General features: G+C 49.4%; 1 protein-coding gene across 1 annotated transcript in view; it reads right to left on the reverse strand.

The window, feature by feature from the left end:
* Positions 1–20,316, reverse strand: part of LOC121001089 (MDM2 binding protein) — a 92,970-nt gene that overhangs the window by 59,702 nt on the left and 12,952 nt on the right. Inside the window, exons 5-9 of the mRNA XM_040431998.1 lie at positions 19,806–19,864; positions 15,642–15,780; positions 13,876–13,990; positions 8,102–8,236; positions 6,918–7,012 (exon numbers count right to left, since the gene is read on the reverse strand). Coding sequence (XP_040287932.1) covers positions 6,918–7,012; positions 8,102–8,236; positions 13,876–13,990; positions 15,642–15,780; positions 19,806–19,864 — 543 coding nt within the window. The remainder of the gene's footprint in view (positions 1–6,917; positions 7,013–8,101; positions 8,237–13,875; positions 13,991–15,641; positions 15,781–19,805; positions 19,865–20,316) is intronic.

The raw sequence follows: 20,316 nt of genomic DNA on the forward strand, positions 1-20,316 counted from the left end.
ATCAGATCGGACACCCTCACCGATCAGCTTGTGCTGCAGTATTATACAATGGATGAAGTCTTCCACCCACTGTATAGTTTCATGCCTGCCCAAAACAGCTGATTGGTCCTGGTGCCAGGTATCTGAGGATATGCCATCAATGTCCCAGATGGAAATAACCCTTTAACGATGGCAGCAGGTGGGGGAGTGGAGAAGGAAAAACATCCACCCACAAAGCAGTTTGCAGCAGAGGATTCACATAAGCGGTGTACAGGTGTAGCAAGAAACCAGATCACCTGTGCAAACTCTGCTTGGAGCACTGCTCCTCAGCATCGCTGTCTTTAAGGAGGAGATCTGTCATGAGCTAGAAAAGGGGAAACCGCTCTAGGAATGAAGTTGTGCTGACAGATTAAAGCTAGTGAAGAGAGCAGCATCCTGGATACACAGACCTTATATCTGCGATGTATTAACAAGAGTGTCACGTTCACATGAGAAAGTCTGAAACTAGGAGCAGATTGTAAACTGTATATAAAGGGGTGTAAAGGCCAAGACTGAATTAAAGCAACCACTAACCTGTAAAAAAATCTTTTTTTCCTTGTCAAAAGGCGTCCATAGCCTTTAAAAGGACAATACAATTTTTTTTTGCCTTCAATTTTGACAGCTCCTATCAGATTCATTTTTCCATTGACACAGTTATATGACACCATCTATTGGACCTCCGTAATATTTATGGGCTCAGTTTCACCCTTGAAAGCCATGGAAGTCCATGAGAAATCTGCAATTGTATTGCAGGCGGTGGACAACACGAACCCCCTACCTTATGCTTACAATTCCTTTTGAGTCACGTCCATCACTGTCCAAAGCATCCAAAAAAGGAGACTTTTGTATTACTTACCAGTAAAGTCTCTTTCTCGCTCTTCCTTGGGGGACACAGGAAACCATGGGTATAGCTCTGCTCCCTAGGAGGCGTGACACTAAGTGAAAGCTGTAAGCCCCTCCTCCATCAGCTATACCCTTCAGCCTGGAGAAGAGACTGCCAGTTGCGTGTCCAAGTAGTGAAAGATAACCACCAACCGGAAAAAAGAACTGTCGAGCCCCAACGGGGGCAACCAAGCCGGAACCACAACTGTAACCCAAATGAAGGGCGGGTGCTGTGTCCCCCAAGGAAGAGCGAGAAAGAGACTTTACTGGTAAGTAATACAAAAGTCTCCTTTTCTCGCCCATATTCCTTGGGGGACACAGGAAACCATGGGACGTTCCAGAGCAGTCCCAGAAGGGAGGGACCAGAACAAACTAGACCAACACCAGAGGCATCAATCAACTGCCGCCTGCAACACCAGACGGCCTAAAGCAGCGTCAGCCGACGCATGAGTATGCACCCTGTAGAACTTGGTGAAGGTGTGCAAGGAGGACCAAGTGGCCGCCTTGCAAATCTGCTCCGTAGAAGCCCGATTCCTCTGAGCCCAGGAAGCCCCGACCGCTCTAGTGGAGTGAGCGGTAACACCGAGGGGCGGGAACCTTGCCCTTGGCGAGATAAGCCTCAGTAACAGCCATCTTGACAAAACGGGCGATAGCAACCTTGGATGCCGTCATCCCTCTGCGCGACCCCTCCGGAACCACAAAGAGCGAGTCAGTACGCCTGAAAGAGCTGGTTACCTCCAGGTAAACCTTGAGCGCCCTGACAACGTCCAGGCGATGAAGCTTCCTCTCCCGCGGATGGGAAGGGGAAGGACACAAAGAGGGGAGAACGATGTCCTCGTTCAGATGAAAGGCGGAGACCACCTTAGGAAGGAAGGAAGGGACCGGACGAAGAACCACCTTGTCCTGGTGGAACACTAGGAAAGGTTCCAGACAGGAGAGTGCAGCCAATTCGGACACCCTCCGAAGAGAGGTGACGGCTACGAGGAAAATAACCTTGCAGGACAGAAGTCGCAAGGAAACCGTCCGCAGAGGCTCGAAAGGAGAAGCCTGGAGCGCTGAGAGAACCAGGTTCAGGTCCCAGGGCGGTACCGGAGGGCGGTACGGGGGAACCGCGTGAGCCACGCCTTGAAGGAAGGTCTTGACAGGACCAAGGGGGGCTAGTGGGCGCTGAAACAAAATGGACAGCGCAGACACCTGACCCTTCAAAGAACTAAGGCCCAGACCTTGGGCAAGTCCGCTCTGCAGGAAGGACAAAACGGTGGGGAGAGAAAAGCGGAGCGGAGGAATCCCCAGATCGGCACAGAACCCCAAATAGGTCCTCCAGGTCCTATAATAGATCCTAGAAGAGGATGGCTTACGGGCGCGGATCATGGTGCGGACGACGTCCGCAGAAAAACCCCTACGTGTCAGGACGGTGGTCTCAACAACCACGCCGTCAAACGTAGGGACCTTAAACGCGGGTGGAAGATCGGTCCCTGAGAGAGAAGATCTTCCCTGGCGGGCAGCGGCCAGGGCGCGTCTGCCAGGAGCAGCATGAGGTCGGCATACCAAGACCGGCGGGGCCAGTCCGGAGCGAACAGAATCACCGAGACGCCTTCCGCCGCGATCTTCCGAAGGACCTTGGGCAGGAGTGGGATGGGAGGGAATATGTATGGACGCGCGAAGCCTCGCCAAGGAAGAACGAGGGCGTCGGCTCCGCAGGCTCCCGGATCCCTGGCCCTGGACAGATAGGCGGGGACCTTGTGATTGAATTTGGAGGCCATGAGGTCCACGTCCGGTATGCCCCAACGAAGGCAAATGGCCTCGAACACCTCCGGGTGAAGAGACCACTCGCCGGGGTCGACGGTGGTGCGACTGAGGAAGTCCGCCGCCCAATTGTCCACCCCTGGAATAAAAATTGCAGATAGGGCCGGGACGTGGGCTTCCGCCCAACGGAGAATGCTGGTGACCTCCCGCATTGCTGCAGCGCTGCGAGTGCCCCCCTGGTGGTTTATGTACGCCACGGCCGTGGCGTTGTCCGATTGCACACGAACTGGATGACCCTTCAGCAGATGAGTCCAGTGTCGCAGAGACAGAAGGGCCGCTCTCAGCTCCAGGACATTGATCGAGAGTTTGGACTCCGATGGAGACCAAATGCCCTGGACGGATCGGGGAGGAAACACGCCTCCCCAGCCCAAGAGACTGGCATCGGTTGTAACCACCAACCAGTTGAGCGGCAGAAAGGACCTGCCCAGAAGAGGGGACTGTAACCACCAGCGGAGAGATGACCGCACCGGAGGCGATAGATGGAAGGGATGATCCAGAGATTCCGGCGATTTGTCCCAGGAGGAGAGGATCGCCCGTTGGAGAGGGCGGGAGTGAAACTGCGCAAATGGGATCGCCTCGAAGCAGGCAACCATCTGCCCCAAGACCCGCATGCAGAAGCGGAAGGACGGTCGACGGTGAAGAAGGAGACCCCGAATCGCCCGACGGAGGATCAGTCGTTTTTCCGAGGGAAGACGTACCTCCGCCGTTCCTGTGTCTAAAAGCATTCCCAGGAAGACCAGTTGTCTGGAGGGGGGAAGGGAGGACTTGGGGAAGTTGATGACCCAACCGAATCTCGCCAGAGTCTCTAGAGTGAGATCCACGCTGGCAACCGCTTGAGAAAGGGACGGAGCCTTGATGAGGATATCGTCCAAGTACGGTAGCAGAAAAACACCCCTGGAACGGAGTAAGGCCAAAACCGGGGCCAGGACCTTGGTGAACACCCGGGGGGCTGTTGCCAGCCCAAAGGGAAGGGCGACAAACTGAAGTGGAGGTCCCCCACGGCGAATCGGAGGAAGCGATGGTGACACCGGGCTACCGGAACATGGAGGTAGGCATCCTGTATATCGATGGAAGACATGAAATCTCCCTGCTCCAGGGAAGCCACCGCGGAACGGAGGGACTCCATCCGAAACCGTCGAAGGAGGAGAAAACGGTTGAGCTTTTTGAGGTCCAAAATGGGCCGCACCGAACCTCCCTTCTTGGGAACTACAAAGAGGTTCGAATAGAACCCTTGGAACCTTTCCTCTAGAGGAACGGGGGTAATCACCCCCCTGTCCAGTAAGGCTTGAACAGCCGCGGAGAACGCAGCCGCGCTTTTCGGGTCCCGCGGCGGGCGGGAGCAAAAGAACCGATCTGGAGGGAAGGACGCAAATTCGATTTTGTAACCGGAGGACACAATTTCGAGAGCCCAGGCGTCGGAGACGTGAGCCATCCAGATGTCCCTGAAAAGGAGGAGCCGGCCCCCCACCCGGGTGGGTGGGGGCGCGCCTTCAGGCAGAGGACTGCTTTGCTGCGGGTGTGCGGGCAGCCTGCGGCCTGCGCCAGGAGGGCTGCGCCCGAAAAAACGGCTTCCTACGCTTATCCTGGGGAGGGGCCGAAGCGGCAGCTGTGGGGGGAGCCCCAGAGGTCCTGCGGGAGGACCGAAAACGAGACGCACCAGGGCGTCCGCGGGGGGCGCCCCTGGCTTGGGGTTGAGGAAGATGGGTGCTTTTACCACCCGTGGCCTCCGAAATAAGCTAGTCTAGGCGGACCCCGAAAAGGCGGGAACCCGCAAACGGTAGCCCCGCCAAGGAACGTTTGGAGGCAGCGTCCGCTTTCCAAACCTTCAGCCAGAGCTCCCTCCTGACGGAAACTGCCAGGGCGGAGGAGCGTGCAATAAGGGCTCCCGCATCAAGGGAGGCCTCACAAACAAAATTCCCGGCCCGAATAATAAGCTGGGCCAAGGAACGTAGGTCCTGGATGGGGACATCCGAGTCCAACTCCTGTTCCAGCTGCGCACCCCAAGCAGAGATTGCTTTACCTGCCCAAGCAGAGGCAAAAACTGGTCTGAGAGCAGAACCGGAGGCAGCAAAAATGCCCTTGGAAAGGGTCTCCATGCGACGGTCCTCCGCTGACTGAAGAGAGGACCCGTCGGGAACAGGGATGGCCGTGTTTTTTGACAGACGGGCCACAGGGGGGTCCACCTTGGGTGGGGACGACCAGGTGGCCACGACATCGGCTGGAAAAGGATAGCAAATGTCCAGCTTCTTGGGATTGACAAAACGGGCGTCCGGGCGAGCCCAAGCCTTAGATACCACGGAGGAGAAATCAGAGTGGATTGGAAAGACTTTTGAGGCCTGCCTGGGTCTGATAAAGGAGACGCTAGCTGCGTCAGAGCTAGGGGGGTCATCTTGCACCTTAAAGGTGTCACGAATATCAGAGATGAGTTGACTCATCGCTGAGGCTAGCTTGGACGGCAGGGCCGAGTCCATTTCCAAATCTGAAACCGCCAATTCACCTTCAGAGAGCGAATCCTTTGGAGAGGAGAGGCCCGTCTGAGTGCGCACGCGTGGCGGGGAGAGGGAGGCATCCGAGGAGGAGGCTCGCTCTACTCTAAGACGCTTCTGAGAGTGCCTAGCTCGGGAGGGGTCACTAAGAGAGGGTGAACCCGCTGCAGCGGCAGAAGCGGTGGACCCGGAGGGCGCGACAGTAAGAGTGGTGTCCTGCGGGGTAGGCGGCCTGTCTATTAGGCGGCCCACGACATAAGTGAGGCTTTCCACGGCCTGGGACAGGGATCTAGCCCAGTCAGGCGGGTCAGAGGAAGCAGGGAGCGACACAGCGGGCGACTGAGGCTGCGGTGGAGCTCGGCATGCAGGACAGTGCGGATCAGACTGCCCCCGGGGAAAGGGTTCCCTACAAGCGGTACAGGCATGATACCAAGGCTTGGCGGCTGCAGAAGGGTCTGACATGGTGGAAAAAATGTTGCACTTAAAGTGGGAGACCCCAGGGAAAAAGCGGAACGGGGATTACACCCAAGCAACAGTACTGGTGGCACGGAGGGGGTTAACAGTCCTACCAGACCCGGATGATGCAAGCGGCAGCAGCAAGGGCAGCAGACTGAAGGAGGCTGTGGAGGAGAGGCAGCAGGCACGGAGATGACTAGCTTCAGGATCGGACGGCAGAGAGGATTCCACGCAGCACTAATGTGGAGCCCGACGAAACCGGAAGTAGCGGAGCGCATGTAGGAAGCTCCGCCCCCCCTGCCGCGCTGAAGGAGAAGCAGAGCCGCGCGCGGCAAAATGATTTTAACCCCCGAGGTGGATGAAGTGCCGAGCTGGTTACCTCCAGGGCCAAGATGAAATGGCGCCGTTCGCGCCAAGTAAGCGGCCCCCGCCGCGCCTGGATGTGGCAGACGGCCTCCTGCCTACAGCCGTCCCCTGAAGGCAGCGTCTGTGCCCTGCCGCTAAATAAAGGACTTGCCAAAGACAAAGTCCCCCCCAATGATGCCCGGTAAAGTTGCCGGTCCGATATGCCCATGGGGGAGGGGGGGGGGGGGGGGGGGATGTAGCAGCGGTGGGAGGGAGGAAGGGGAGGCTGGAGCAGCCACTCTCACCATACGCTGTCTTCGCCCTCAATCCATCCAGCAGGGTCGCCCCTTCAGCTACTGGCACCGCAGTGGCAGGAAGCCGGGGGAGGGACTTGGCGTGCGGGCGACCCTTGAGCTGGCGGGACGCAGGGGAGCGAGGCTGCCCTGGTCCACCTTGTCTTCTGTGGGGGAGGCGGCAGTGCGGAATTACCGGCACTGGCGCAACTCAACCCCGGGAGAAACAGAGGGGTCTAATGCGCCTCTGTTGTCCCTGTAAGTAGAAAAAAATCGAATTAAAACAACAAATAACGCAAAAAAATAAAAAATTATAGGAAAACAACCCTGCATAAGCAGGGGGTGTCTTGCCTCCTTGGACACTAAGCAAAAACTGGCAGTCTCTCTCTCCAGGCTGAAGGGTATAGCTGATGGAGGAGGGGCTTACAGATTTCACTTAGTGTCACGCCTCCTAGGGAGCAGAGCTATACCCATGGTTTCCTGTGTCCCCCAAGGAATATGGGCGAGAAAGTGCCCCTTCATACACCTTCAATACAAGTCCACTGAGCGGCTATTCCTCCCAACTTCCCGCACACACGCACACTTGGCCAAGCATGCATGTGTTGTCCTTGCCACAATCACAAAAGGATACAGCTCATAGACACAGCTTGATATGAAGTAAGGAGGTAGTTCTGACAAGGACACCATCTGTATGAATTCCAGGGACAACCCATAGTAATGAAAAACCTGTGAAAACAAAAGGAAAAAAAATATATATAATTGCTAAAGTGCATGCTCAGTCGTCTAGACTACAAATATATATAGGTCACTAGGGTGATGGAAAGCTGCTCTTTATTTATAGCCTTATTGCTGGACTCCTGGCAGCTCATAGACACTCATTACAGTTAAATTCTTAGCAAAATGATAAGAATATGGAGGAAATGAGTGTTTTGGAGCTGTCAGGAATTCCCCTAACCCGGACTGACTGCATCATTGTGGTTTATAATACAGTCAGTTCCTATCTGATTGTAGGTCTATCACAATGTACTCACATCACGTGAGCACAGTACAATGGACCCCTGATCAGATTAGAACTGGCTGCATCATAAATACTCAGTTGGTCCAGGAGATGTGGCTGACACAAGGTCCGTGTTTGCTGGAAAGAGCACAGTCGTGTGAAGTCAATGTGGGGTCCGCAGCATGGGTGGCCTACGGTCATGTGAATGAGCCCCAAAACTGAAGTGAAGCTACTTGGCAGCAAGGCTGAAATTTAACACTGTAGGACAAAAACTGCTAACATTTTTTTTTAATATAGAACACCTGAAATAATTATTTTTGGCCAAAATGAGTAAAATGCAATCATAATTCCCCCCCCCCTGAAGTGTTCATATTTTACAAACAAAGGTATCTTGCTATGCACCAGATCAATCATCCAGGCTGAGACACTGTGATAAATGTAACATCCATCAGTCAAAAAAGCATCGCATCCGCACTTGCTTGCGGATTCGATTTTCACGCAGTCCCATTCACTTCTATAGGGCCTGCGTTGCGTGAAAAATCGCAGAATATAGAACATGCTGCGATTTTCACGCAACGCACAAGTGATGCGTGAAAACCAACCAGTCCTGCCAGGAAAACCTGCACCAGATCACATAGCTCAGCCTCTCCCCCTCTATCATATTCCACTCTCAGACAGGGCAGCCCACAGGACATCTGGGCGACAGCCCCTTCATACAGTAATCACCCCCATTACCTCACGCTATACTCCAAAATGACACATTTTTTGCAGAGACAGGTCCTATTTACTTGAAAGCTACAACACTACAGAAAACTTACCTCTGGTAGCAAGGACTTTTGGTTTCCATCGTGCTGATTTTTACACGCATCGCTCAGTTTGAGAAAACGTGACTGAGAACCGACATCACAGCAAGATCTGATGCAGAAGTCTTGGAATTCCACCTCAGAAGTAAACTGAGGAGGGGAAAAAAAAAAAAAACACGTTGAATTGTGTTTTTCTTAAAGGGGTTCTCCGAGCCTTTGGTTTAATTAGGGCATGGTGCTAACCTGTGCAGGGAAGCTCTTTTACATAGGACTTGCCCCACCTTGCTCCCCCGATGCCATAGTCTAAGCTGCACTAAGCTCCCACCTGGGTCCCGACCAGATGTGGCCACTTCTTTTCCTTTATGGCTGCACTGACTATAATGCAGCTGAACAGGGGGGGGGGGGGGGGGGGGGGGGGGGGGGAGTATACGAGCAAGGGAAAGTGCTATGTAAGGCCTCTTTCACACGAGCGTGTCCGGATGCGTTGCGGCAAACCCGCGCAAGTAGGTACCCAATTGCAGTCAGTTTTGACTGCGATTGCGTTCCGTTCAGTTTTTATCGCGCGGATGCAACCTGATAAAAAACTGAATGTGGTACCCAGACCTGAACTTCTTCACAGAAGTTCAGGTTTGGGTTCAAGGTTGTGTAGATTGTATTATTTTCCCTTATAACATGGTTATAAGGGAAAATAATAGCATTCTGAATACAGAATGCATAGTACAATAGCGCTGGAGGGGTTAAAAAAATTTTTTTTTTAACATGGTCCATCACATGATCTTTTACCATGGTGATGGATCATGTGACGGACCATGTGATGAACATAGTGACATCATCAAAAGGGCCTATTCCTCACAGAGCAAGACAGAAGAGATGCCGGCTGCGCGAACAAGTGGATTAAGGTGAGTTAAATATTATATTTTTTAACCCCTCCAGCCCTATTGTACTATGCATTCTGTATTCAGAATGCTATTATTTTCCCTTATAACCATGGTGTCTGCCAGCCCTGTGCTCTGGTGAAATCAGGCGCGGGGAGGAAGCTGACAGCCTGCGAGCGTCTCTCCCTCACTGCGCCTGCGCCGAATGGCGCAAGATTTTACCAGAGCACAGGGCTGGCAGACAGATGCGAGCGCTGCCTGGTCCTGTCAATCAGGACTTGGAGGGAGGCAACAAAAGGTGGGAGAACGGAGCCTCTAGGAGCAGTATCCATAGTTTCAGGTGCTGCACATCTCGTATCTTCACAGCATAGACAATTGCCTTCAGATGACCCCAAAGATAAAAATCTAAGGGGGTCAGATCGGGAGACCTTGGGGGCCATTCAACTGGCCCACGACGAGCAATCCACTTTCCAGGAAACTGTTCATCTAGGAATGCTCGGACCTGACACCCATAATGTGGTGGTGCACCATCTTGCTGGAAAAACTCAGGGAACGTGCTAGCTTCAGTGCATAAAGAGGCAAACACATCATCATGTAGCAATTTCACATATCCAGTGACCCCCTTAGACTTATCTTTGGGGTCATCTGAAGGCAATCGTCCATGCTGTGAAGATACGAGATGTGCAGCACCTGAAACTACGGATACTGGAAGCCTGTGCTAGCATTTCTCCTGCGGTGTTGCTATCAGTGTGTGAAGAGTGGGAGAAGAGGGTTGCATTGACAATCCAACACAATGGGCAGCACATTAAACACATTTAATAAGTGGTCAGAAACTTGTAAATAACTCATGAAAGAATAAAGTTACGTTAAAACCAAGCACACCATTGTTTTTCTTGTGAAATTCCCAATAAGTTTGATGTGTCACATGACCCTATTCCTATTGAAAAAACAAAAGTTGGATTCAAAATGGCCGACTTCAAAATGGCCGCCATGGTCACCACCCATCTTGAAAAGTTTCCCCCCTCACATATACTAATGTGCCACAAACAGGAAGTTAACCACCTCAGCCCCCAGTGCTTAAACACCCTGAAAGACCAGGCCACTTTTTACACTTCTGACCTACACTACTTTGACCGTTTATTGCTCGGTCATGCAACTTACCACCCAAATGAATTTTACCTCCTTTTCTTCTCACTAATAGAGCTTTCATTTGGTGGTATTTCATTGCTGCTGACATTTTTACTTTTTTTGTTATTAATCGAAATTTAACGATCTTTTGGCAAAAAAAATGACATTTTTCACTTTCAGTTGTAAAATTTTGCAAAAAAAACGAGATCCATATATAAATTTTGCTCTAAATTTATTGTTCTACATGTCTTTGATAAAAAAAAAAATGTTTGGGTAAAAAAAAAAAATGGTTTGGGTAAAAGTTATAGCGTTTACAAACTATGGTACAAAAATGTGAATTTCTGCTTTTTGAAGCAGCTCTGACTTTCTGAGCACCTGTCATGTTTCCTGAGGTTCTACAATGCCCAGACAGTACAAACACCCCACAAATGACCCCATTTCGGAAAGTAGACACCCTAAGGTATTCGCTGATGGGCATAGTGAGTTCATAGAACTTTTTATTTTTTGTCACAAGTTAGCGGAAAATGATGATTTTTTTTTTTTTTTTTTCTTACAAAGTCTCATATTCCACTAACTTGTGACAAAAAATAAAAAGTTCCATGAACTCACTATGCCCATCACGAAATACCTTGGGGTCTCTTCTTTCCAAAATGGGGTCACTTGTGGGGTAGTTATACTGCCCTGGCATTCTAGGGGCCCAAATGTGTGGTAAGGAGTTTGAAATCAAATTCTGTAAAAAATGGCTGGTGAAATCCGAAAGGTGCTCTTTGGAATATGGGCCCCTTTGCCCACCTAGGCTGCAAAAAAGTGTCACACATCTGGTATCTCCGTACTCAGGAGAAGTTGGGGAATGTGTTTTGGGGTGTCATTTTACATATACCCATGCTGGGTGAGAGAAATATCTTGGCAAAAGACAACTTTGTATAAAAAAATGGTAAAAGTTGTCTTTTGCCAAGATATTTCTCTCACCCAGCATGGGTATATGTAAAATGACACCCCAAAACACATTCCCCAACTTCTCCTGAATACGGAGATACCACATGTGTGACACTTTTTTGCAGCCTAGGTGGGCAAAGGGGCCCATATTCCAAAGAGCACCTTTCGGATTTCACTGGTCATTTTTTTACAGAATTTGATTTCAAACTCCTTACCACACATTTGGGCCCCTAGAATGCCAGGGCAGTATAACTACCCCACAAGTGACCCCATTTTGGAAAGAAGACACCCCAAGGTATTCGCTGATGGGCATAGTGAGTTCATGGAAGTTTTTATTTTTTGTCACAAGTTAGTGGAATATGAGACTTTGTATGAAAAAAAAATAAAAAATAAAAAATCATCATTTTCCACTAACTTGTGACAAAAAATAAAAAATTCTAGGAACTCGCCATGCCCCTCACGGAATACCTTGGGGTGTCTTCTTTCCAAAATGGGGTCACTTGTGGGGTAGTTATACTGCCCTGGCATTTTCCAGGGGCCCTAATGTGTGGTAAGTAGGTAAATGACCTGTGAAATCCTAAAGGTGCTCTTTGGAATATGGGCCCCTTTGCCCACCTAGGCTGCAAAAAAGTGTCACACATGTGGTATCTCCGTACTCAGGAGAAGTTGGGCAGTGTGTTTTGGGGTGTCATTTTACATATACCCATGCTGGGTGAGAGAAATATCTTGGCAAAAGACAACTTTTCCCATTTTTTTATACAAAGTTGGCATTTGACCAAGATATTTCTCTCACCCAGCATGGGTATATGTAAAAAGACACCCCAAAACACATTCCCCAACTTCTCCTGAGTACGGCGATACCAGATGTGTGACACTTTTTTGCAGCCTAGATGCGCAAAGGTGCCCAAATTCCTTTTAGGAGGGCATTTTTAGACATTTGGATACCAGACTTCTTCTCACGCTTTGGGGCCCCTAGAATGCCAGGGCAGTATAAATACCCCACATGTGACCCCATTTTGGAAAGAAAACACCCCAAGGTATTCAATGAGGGGCATGGCGAGTTCATAGAAATTTAATTTTTTTGGCACAAGTTAGTGGAAATTGATATTTTTTATTTTTTTCTCACAAAGTCTCCCTTTCCGCTAACTTGGGACAAAAATTTCAATCTTTCATGGACTCAATATGCCCCTCACGGAATAGCTGGGGGTGTCTTCTTTCCGAAATGGGGTCACATGTGGGGTATTTATACTGCCCTGGCATTCTAGGGGCCCTAAAGCGTGAGAAGAAGTCTGGAATATAAATGTCTAAAAAATTTTAAGCATTTGGATTCCGTGAGGGGTATGGTGAGTTCATGTGAGATTTAATTTTTTGACACAAGTTAGTGGAATATGAGACTTTGTAAGAAAAAAAAAAAAATTCCGCTAACTTGGGCCAAAAAAAATGTCTGAATGGAGCCTTACAGGGGGGTGATCAATGACAGGGGGGGGTGATCAATGACAGGGGGGGGGTGATCAATGACAGGGGGGGGTGATCAATGACAGGGGGGGGTGATCAATGACAGGGGGGGGGGGATCAAAGACAGGGGGGGGGTGATCAATGACAGGGGGGGGGTGATCAATGACAGGGGGGGGGTGATCAATGACAGGGGGGGGGTGATCAATGACAGGGGGGGGGTGATCAATGACAGGGGGGGGGTGATCAATGACAGGGGGGGGGTGATCAATGACAGGGGGGGGGTGATCAATGACAGGGGGGGGGGTGATCAATGACAGGGGGGGGTGATCAGAGAGTCTATATGGGGTGATCACCCCCCTGTCATTGATCACGCCCCTGTAAGGCTTCATTCAGACGTCCGTATGCGTTTTGCGGATCCAATCCATCTATCAGTGGATCCGTAAAAATCATGCGGACATCTGAATGGAGCTTTACAGGGGGGTAATCAATGACAGGGGTGTAATCAATGACAGGGTGGTGATCAGGGAGTCTATATGGGGTGATCAGGGGTGATCAGAGGTGAATAAGGGGTTAATAAGTGACGGGGGTGGGGGGGTGTAGTGTAGTGTAGTGGTGCTTGGTGCTACTTTACTGAGCTACCTGTGTCCTCTGGTGGTCGATCCAAACAAAGGGGACCACCAGAGGACCAGGTAGCAGGTATATTAGACGCTGTTATCAAAACAGCGTCTAATATACCTGTTAGGGGTTAAAAAAAAACACATCTCCAGCCTGCCAGCGAACGATCGCCGCTGGCAGGCTGGAGATCAACTCTCTTACCTTCCGTTCCTGTGAGCGCGCGCGCCTGTGTGCGCGCGTTCACAGGAAATCTCGCGTCTCGCGAGATGACGCGTATATGCGTGACTGTGCGCAGCGCTGCCACCTCCGGAACGCGATCCTGCGTTAGGCGGTCCGGAGGTGGTTAATATCACCAACCATTCCCATTTTATTAAGGTGTATCCATATAAATGGCCCACCCTGTATATCAGGGGTCAGTACAGAGATCTATCCCATCATCTATTTATCCCCAGGACTCTGACTGTGACGAGGGGACATCCTCGTCAATAAAAGAGTTATAGAGGGGCCTGGATGTATTTCTGGAGTGTAATAATATTACAGGCTACGGCTACTAGAGAGGGGTCGTTGATCCAGGGAGTTATTCTGATTGCCTGATTGGAGTCGGGAAGGGATTTTTCCCCCCTTAAATGGGGAAAATCGACTTCTACCTGACAGTTTTTTTTTTGCCTTCCTCTGGATCAACTTGCAGGATAACAGGCCGAACTGGATGGGCAGATGTTTTTTTCGGCCTTATGTACTAAGTTACTATGACAGAAACCCTTTAAAAACAAAACCTCATACCTTTTGCTCGCTGATCTCCACTGAGCCTCTCCAGAACTCCTGTGGATCTAGTGCACTGGTCAGGCCGTCAGGAGTGATTACATTCGCTGACAGATAATTAGAAATTTTTTGCCACCTAAAATGAATTTAAGCAGAACATAACTGTTTTAGTAATATAAAATCCTTACATGTCATGTGAAACTAGGTCGGGGCTGGTGAGAGCAGGGCAAACTTTGTTTTTATCACTAGGAGTAATGTGAATATGAACCTTTATTCTGCCAGATGCTGCTCCTGCAAGTGCCAAGGAGGCGGGGCTTCACAGTCCCTCCCCTCTGAGTGACAGCTGTAGTGGTCTCCTGGTTGGCTGCTACAGCCGTCACTAAAGGGCTGAGGGGAGGGGCTGTGAAGTAGCTCAATGTAGAGAGCACTTCACAGTTATGTTCCGCCTCCTTGGCACTTGCAGGAGCAGCATCTGGCAGAATAAAAGTTCATATTCACAATACTCCTAGTGATAAAAATTCCCCAAAAGGTGCGTTTATCCTCCTCTCGCCAGCCCCTACCTAGTGCTGTCAGAGGTAGATCATGGTCAGAACTGCCGACAAACTCGCGTTAACAGCATTTAAGTACTTTTGATATAAAAAGGATTCAAGGAATAATCCCTTTAAAAGCAGCAAATTACTAGCAGAGGTCTGTAGGACAATTGTACCAACTGTCATAAAAAGACTACAGATCTGCCCCAAACTAAGCCAGTGGAATGCTTGCCCTGTCCCCTCACCAACGACTACCGATTTATCTACCTGTATATGCAGTGAATGTTAAAAGGGATTGTCCGCCCATATATACGGACGTCCTATCCTCAGGATAGGTCATTAATATCAGATCAGCGGGAGTCTGACACCCGACACCCCTGCCGATCAGCCGTTTGTAGGAGGCAGGAAAGACAAAGAGCATTGTAATGAAGAGGAAGTAGTGCCAGCATGGAGCTGCCCATCACTGGGGGTGTCGGACTCCCACCGATCTGATATTGATGACCTATACAGAGGATAGGTGATTAAAGGCCTTGGCCGGCTATATATATATTAAAGAGGTTGTTCACTCCCAAGAGCCTTTCTGCCAGGCTTCCCCCCACCTCAGCATGGCCAGGCCTGTGAACAGAATCATACTGACCCGATCCTCACCCATCTCAACATCAGGTTTGACGTGGGTGCTGCAGCCCATTACTAGCCACAGCGGCGATTTGTTCCCCCTGCGTCATGTGACCCAGTGACAGGACACATGAGGAGGCACGTCACGGCTGTGGCCAGTCATTGCAGCACCCACGTGACCTGCAACAAACTCCATGTTGATGCTGGGAGACCTGCAATCTGAAGAAGCGCAAAGGAGCCTGGACCCAGCGGTGGGAATCAAGTTCCTCTGCAGGTCGGGCTATGCTGGTTAAGGGGGTCTGCCACAAAGGCCTCTGGGTGTGAAAAAACTCTTTAATCAATGGGGGGGGGGCTCATGAATACAGCTGACGCCTATTCATCCTGGTGGCCATTATATAAACAGCACAATATTTTTTTGCTCTTTAGTATAATGGACTAGCAGCCCAGTATAATGACACGCCATCTTTATACTGGCCAGCATATTCTCATGACAATGCCTCTAAGTATATGTCAGACTATTTTTCTTACCTTTGGTTCAACTGTCCTGGCCGTGACCAACATAAAACGGGTCTCAAATTTAAGTTGAGTGCAAAACAAGTGGCACAATTTAATCTAAATAACCCCAGTAAGTGACCACATTACCCTCTGCGCTCTCTGGTGACAATGGTGATCTTGGCAGCATGCCACTCCTTCAGATGTTTTATTGCCCCCACTGCAAGGACGCACTCCTTCAGTTTTGGAACATTCGGAGATATCAGCAGGACGTCCACCAGCACTCGGCCTGAAAGGAAGCCGGAAAAAAACAAAACAAAAAACAGGCATTAAAACTAAGGATCTCTCTAAACCGGTCACTTCTCAGGAACCATTACTGCTTGTTTTTATAGATACTCCTAGGAATCCGTCACACAGTCTGTACATCGTCCGTCCATCCAGTCACAGACTAGAATCCTAGTATCACTGCTCCACACAGCTTACAGAAAACACTACAGCTATTATTCACAGTATTCCAATAAAAAGGGCTGTCTGGTTAAATGGACACTTTCATTAGAAGGGGGTATAAGGAGATTCACTGAATTTTTATTTTATATTTGTTTTAAGAATTTTTGACCCCTTTTTTTTTTTTTTTTCTTCTTCAATGAAAGAGTACTGCAAAAAAAAAAAAAAAAAAAGTTTCAGAGACTTTTTGATGGTGTAAACTCCGGATGGTCATCAATATCAGATTGGGGAAGGGGGTGTCTGACACCAATCAGCCGTTTCAGGCCCCAGAAGGAGCATCCAAGCACACACAGTTATTGATGGCCTATCTTAAAGGGGTTGTGTCACTTCAGCAAATGGCATTTATCATGTAGAGGAAGCTAATACAAGGCACTTACTAATGCGATTGTCCATATTGCTTCCTTTGCTGGCTGGATTCATTTTCCCATCACATTAAACATCTGAAGTCGATTCGCATAAAACTTCATTACAATACTGCGCTCCGTACAGTATTAGAATGTATTGGCTCCGATGAGCCGAAGTTATTAGAAGCATAGAATGTGTCGGCAGATAGGAACCATTTGGCCCATCTAGTCTGCCCAATATACTGAATACTATGGATAGCCCCTGGCCCTATCTTAGGCCTCCTGCACACGAACGTATTTTTTTGCGGTCCGCAAAAACTGGTCCCGTTTTTCCGTGATCCGTGACCGTTTTTTCATCCGTGGGTCTTCCTTGATTTTTGGAGGATCCACGGACATGAAAAAAAAGTCGTTTTGGTGTCCGCCTGGCCGTGCGGAGCCAAACGGATCCGTCCTGAATTACAATGCAAGTCAATGGGGACGGATCCGTTTGACGTTGACACAATATGGTGCCATTTCAAACGGATCCGTCCCCCATTGACTTTCAATGTAAAGTCAGGAGTCCCTATTATACCATCGAATCAAAGTTTTCTCCAATCCGATGGTATATTTTAACTTGAAGCGTCCCCATCACCATGGGAACGCCTCTATGTTAGAATATACTGTCGGATAGGAGTTAGATCGTGAAACCTCATTTCCGACAGTATATTCTAACACAGAGGCGTTCCCATGGTGATGGGGACGCTTCTAGTTAGAATATACTACAAACTGTGTACATGACTGCCCCCTGCTGCCTAGCAGCATCCGATCTCTTACAGGGGGCTGTGATCAGCACAATTAACCCTTCAGGTGCCGCACCTGAAGGGGTTAATTGTGCTATCATATCCCCCTGTAAGAGATCAGGGCTGCCAGGCAGCAGGGGGCAGACCCCCCCCCCCCCCCCCCTCCCCAGTTTGAATATTATTGGTGGCCAGTGCGGCCCCCCCCCTTCCTCCCTCTATTGTAATAATTCGTTGGTGGCACAGTGTGCGCCCCCCCCCCCCCTTCCTCCCTCTATTGTAATCGTTGGGGGCACAGTGTGCGCCCCCCATCGGCCCCCCCTCCCTCTATAGCATTAACAACATTGGTGGCCAGTGTGCGGCCTCCCATCTACCACCCCGCCCCCCCCCCCCCCCGATCATTGGTGGCAGCGGGTTACTAGCAATAGTACAATAGTAAAAGATTCATACTTACCTGGGAGCTGCGATGTCTGCTTCCGGCCGGGAGCTCCTCCTACTGGTAAGTGACAGTTCATTTAGCAATGACACTTACCAGTAGGTGGAGCTCCCGGCCAGACACGAACATCACAGCAGCCGGTAAGTATGAATCTTCTACTATTGTACTATTGCTAAGTAACCATGGCAACCAGGACTGTAGTAGCGTCCTGGTTGCCATGGTTACCGATCGGAGCCCCAGCGATTAAACTGGGACTCCGATCGGAACTCCGCTGCCACCAATGATGTGGGGGGGGGGAGATGGGAGGCCGCACACTGGCCACCAATGTTGTTAATGCTATAGAGGGAGGGGGGGCCGATGGGGGGCGCACACTGTGCCACCAACGAATTATTACAATAGAGGGAGGGAGGGGGGGGGGGGGGGGCGCACACTGTATAAAAACTAACCTGTATAAAAACTAACCTACGGCCACGGATCACGGACACGGATGCCAATCTTGTGTGCATCCGTGTTCTTTCACGGACCCATTGACTTGAATGGGTCCGTGAACCGTTGGCCGTGAAAAAAATAGGACAGGTCATATTTTTTTCACGGCCAGGAAACACGGATCACGGATGCGGCTGCAAAACGGTGCATTTTCCGTTTTTTCCACGGACCCATTGAAAGTCAATGGGTCCGTGAAAAAAAACGGAAAACGGCACAACGGCCACGGGTGCACACAACGGTCGTGTGCAGGAGGCCTTATATGAAGGATGGCCTTCTGCCTATCCCATGCATGCTTAAACCCCTTCACTGTATTTGCAGCTACCACTTCTGCAGGAAGGCTATTCCATGCATCCACTACTCTCTCAGTAAAGTAATACTTCCTGATATTACTTTTAAACCTTTGCCCCTCTAATTTAAAACTATGTCCTCTTGTAGCAGTTTTTCTTCTTTTAAATATTCTCTCCTCTTTTACCTTGTTGATTCCCTTTATGTATTTAAAAGTTTCTATCATATCCCCTCTGTCTCGTCTTTCTTCCAAGCTATACATGTTAAGGTCCTTTAATCTTTCCTGGTAAGTTTTATCCTGCAATCCATGTACCAGTTTAGTAGCTCTTCTCTCCAGATTTTTGACCATTCCTCTAGTTTTCCTAAATCCTTTTCCATTTGGTGTATCCTTCCAGGAACATCAGATGAGCCGAAGTTATTACTACAAAGACGTGAGACTTCGGGTAATAACTTCAGAAATTAATTTCTACTGTTAAAAAAAAAAAAAAAAAAAACTTTCACTGAACTCTGTTTCGGTTCCCAGTGGTACCTTGGTAGCAGCTGTGCCTGGTACTGCAGTAGCAGGTACCGATGCTACATGATCTACAGAGATGTTCCAGGTATTACAGTAGTAGGAGCAGATTTATGGAGCTATGCCAAGTTAACAATAGAGGGGACAGGAGCGCCGGGGCCCCAGGGAGTTGCCAATGTTGGACATCCACAAAACTGATACTGATGGGCTTAGGGCTCATGTACACAAACGTGTGCTGCCCGTGAATGGGTCCGCGATCCATCTGCACTGCAAAAAAAAAATAGAGCATGTTCTACTTTTTAGGTTACTTTCACACTCGCGTTTGGTGCGGATCCGTCACGGATCTGTTCAGATAATACAACTATCTGCATCCATTCAGAACGGATCCGTTTGTATTATCTGTAACATAGCCAAAACGGATCCGTCTCGAACACCATTGAAAGTCAATGGGGACGGATCCGTTTTCTATTGTGACAGATTGTGTCATAGAAAACTGATCCGTCCCCATTGACTTACATTGTGTGTCAGAACGGATGCGTTTGGCTCCGTTTCGTCAGACGGACAGCAAAACGCTGCAGGCAGCGTTTTGGTGTCGGCCTCCAAAGCGGAATGGAGACTGGAGGCAAACTGATGCATTCTGAGCGGATCCTTTTCCATTCAGAATGCATTAGGTCAAAACTGATCCTTTTTGGACCGCTTGTGACAGCCCCGAACGGATCTCACAAACGGAAAACCAAAACGCCAGTGTGAAGTAGCCTTAGCGGTGCGGAGGCACGGACCAAAATGCCACAAAAGTGCTCCATAGGGCTTCCGCTCTGCAGCTTCTGGATCCATTAAAGTGAATGGGTCCGCATCTGTGATATGGTGCACACACAGCCAGTGCCCATATATTGCGGACCCGCAGGCTGTAAAACGGGCAGGGCTGCCACACGCCTTTATCCTGAGAAAAGGCCATTAATATCAAATTCTTACCTGGCGCAGGGAGCTTGTCCGACAGCTGATGGATCAATTCTGCAGATTCTTGAAATAAGCTGAGAAAAAAAAAAAAAGAAAAAGACGATCGACGTATGTGCAGTAATGTACACAGCAACCAGTTCCAAGTTATTCTGCCACAAAATATATATATATTTTTTTTTTACAAACCTTAAAAAAAAAAAAAAATCAGACTTCAACCCAATCCTCAACATGATCGTGAGAGGGGAATCTGAATCCTACCATAAAATAGGATTGCCCAACACAAAGGCTCTCCACGATGAACACCATGGGGGACATTTAGTGAAGGTTTTACACCACTTATTGTGGCATTTTAAAAAAAGCTGCAAACGATGGAGCATGCCACAGTTGCGCCATAATTTGTGACTTTTTAAGCTTCTTGACACTAGACGAGAAAAGGGGGTGAGGCGTATCGGAAGTGGCAGGGCTTCATGTAGCCCACTGGGTTTACTACAACTTATGCCAGAAAGTGCCATAGGTTAGGGCTGAA

Source organism: Bufo bufo, chromosome 5 (genome assembly GCF_905171765.1).
Source record: "Bufo bufo chromosome 5, aBufBuf1.1, whole genome shotgun sequence".
NCBI lineage: Eukaryota > Metazoa > Chordata > Amphibia > Anura > Bufonidae > Bufo > Bufo bufo.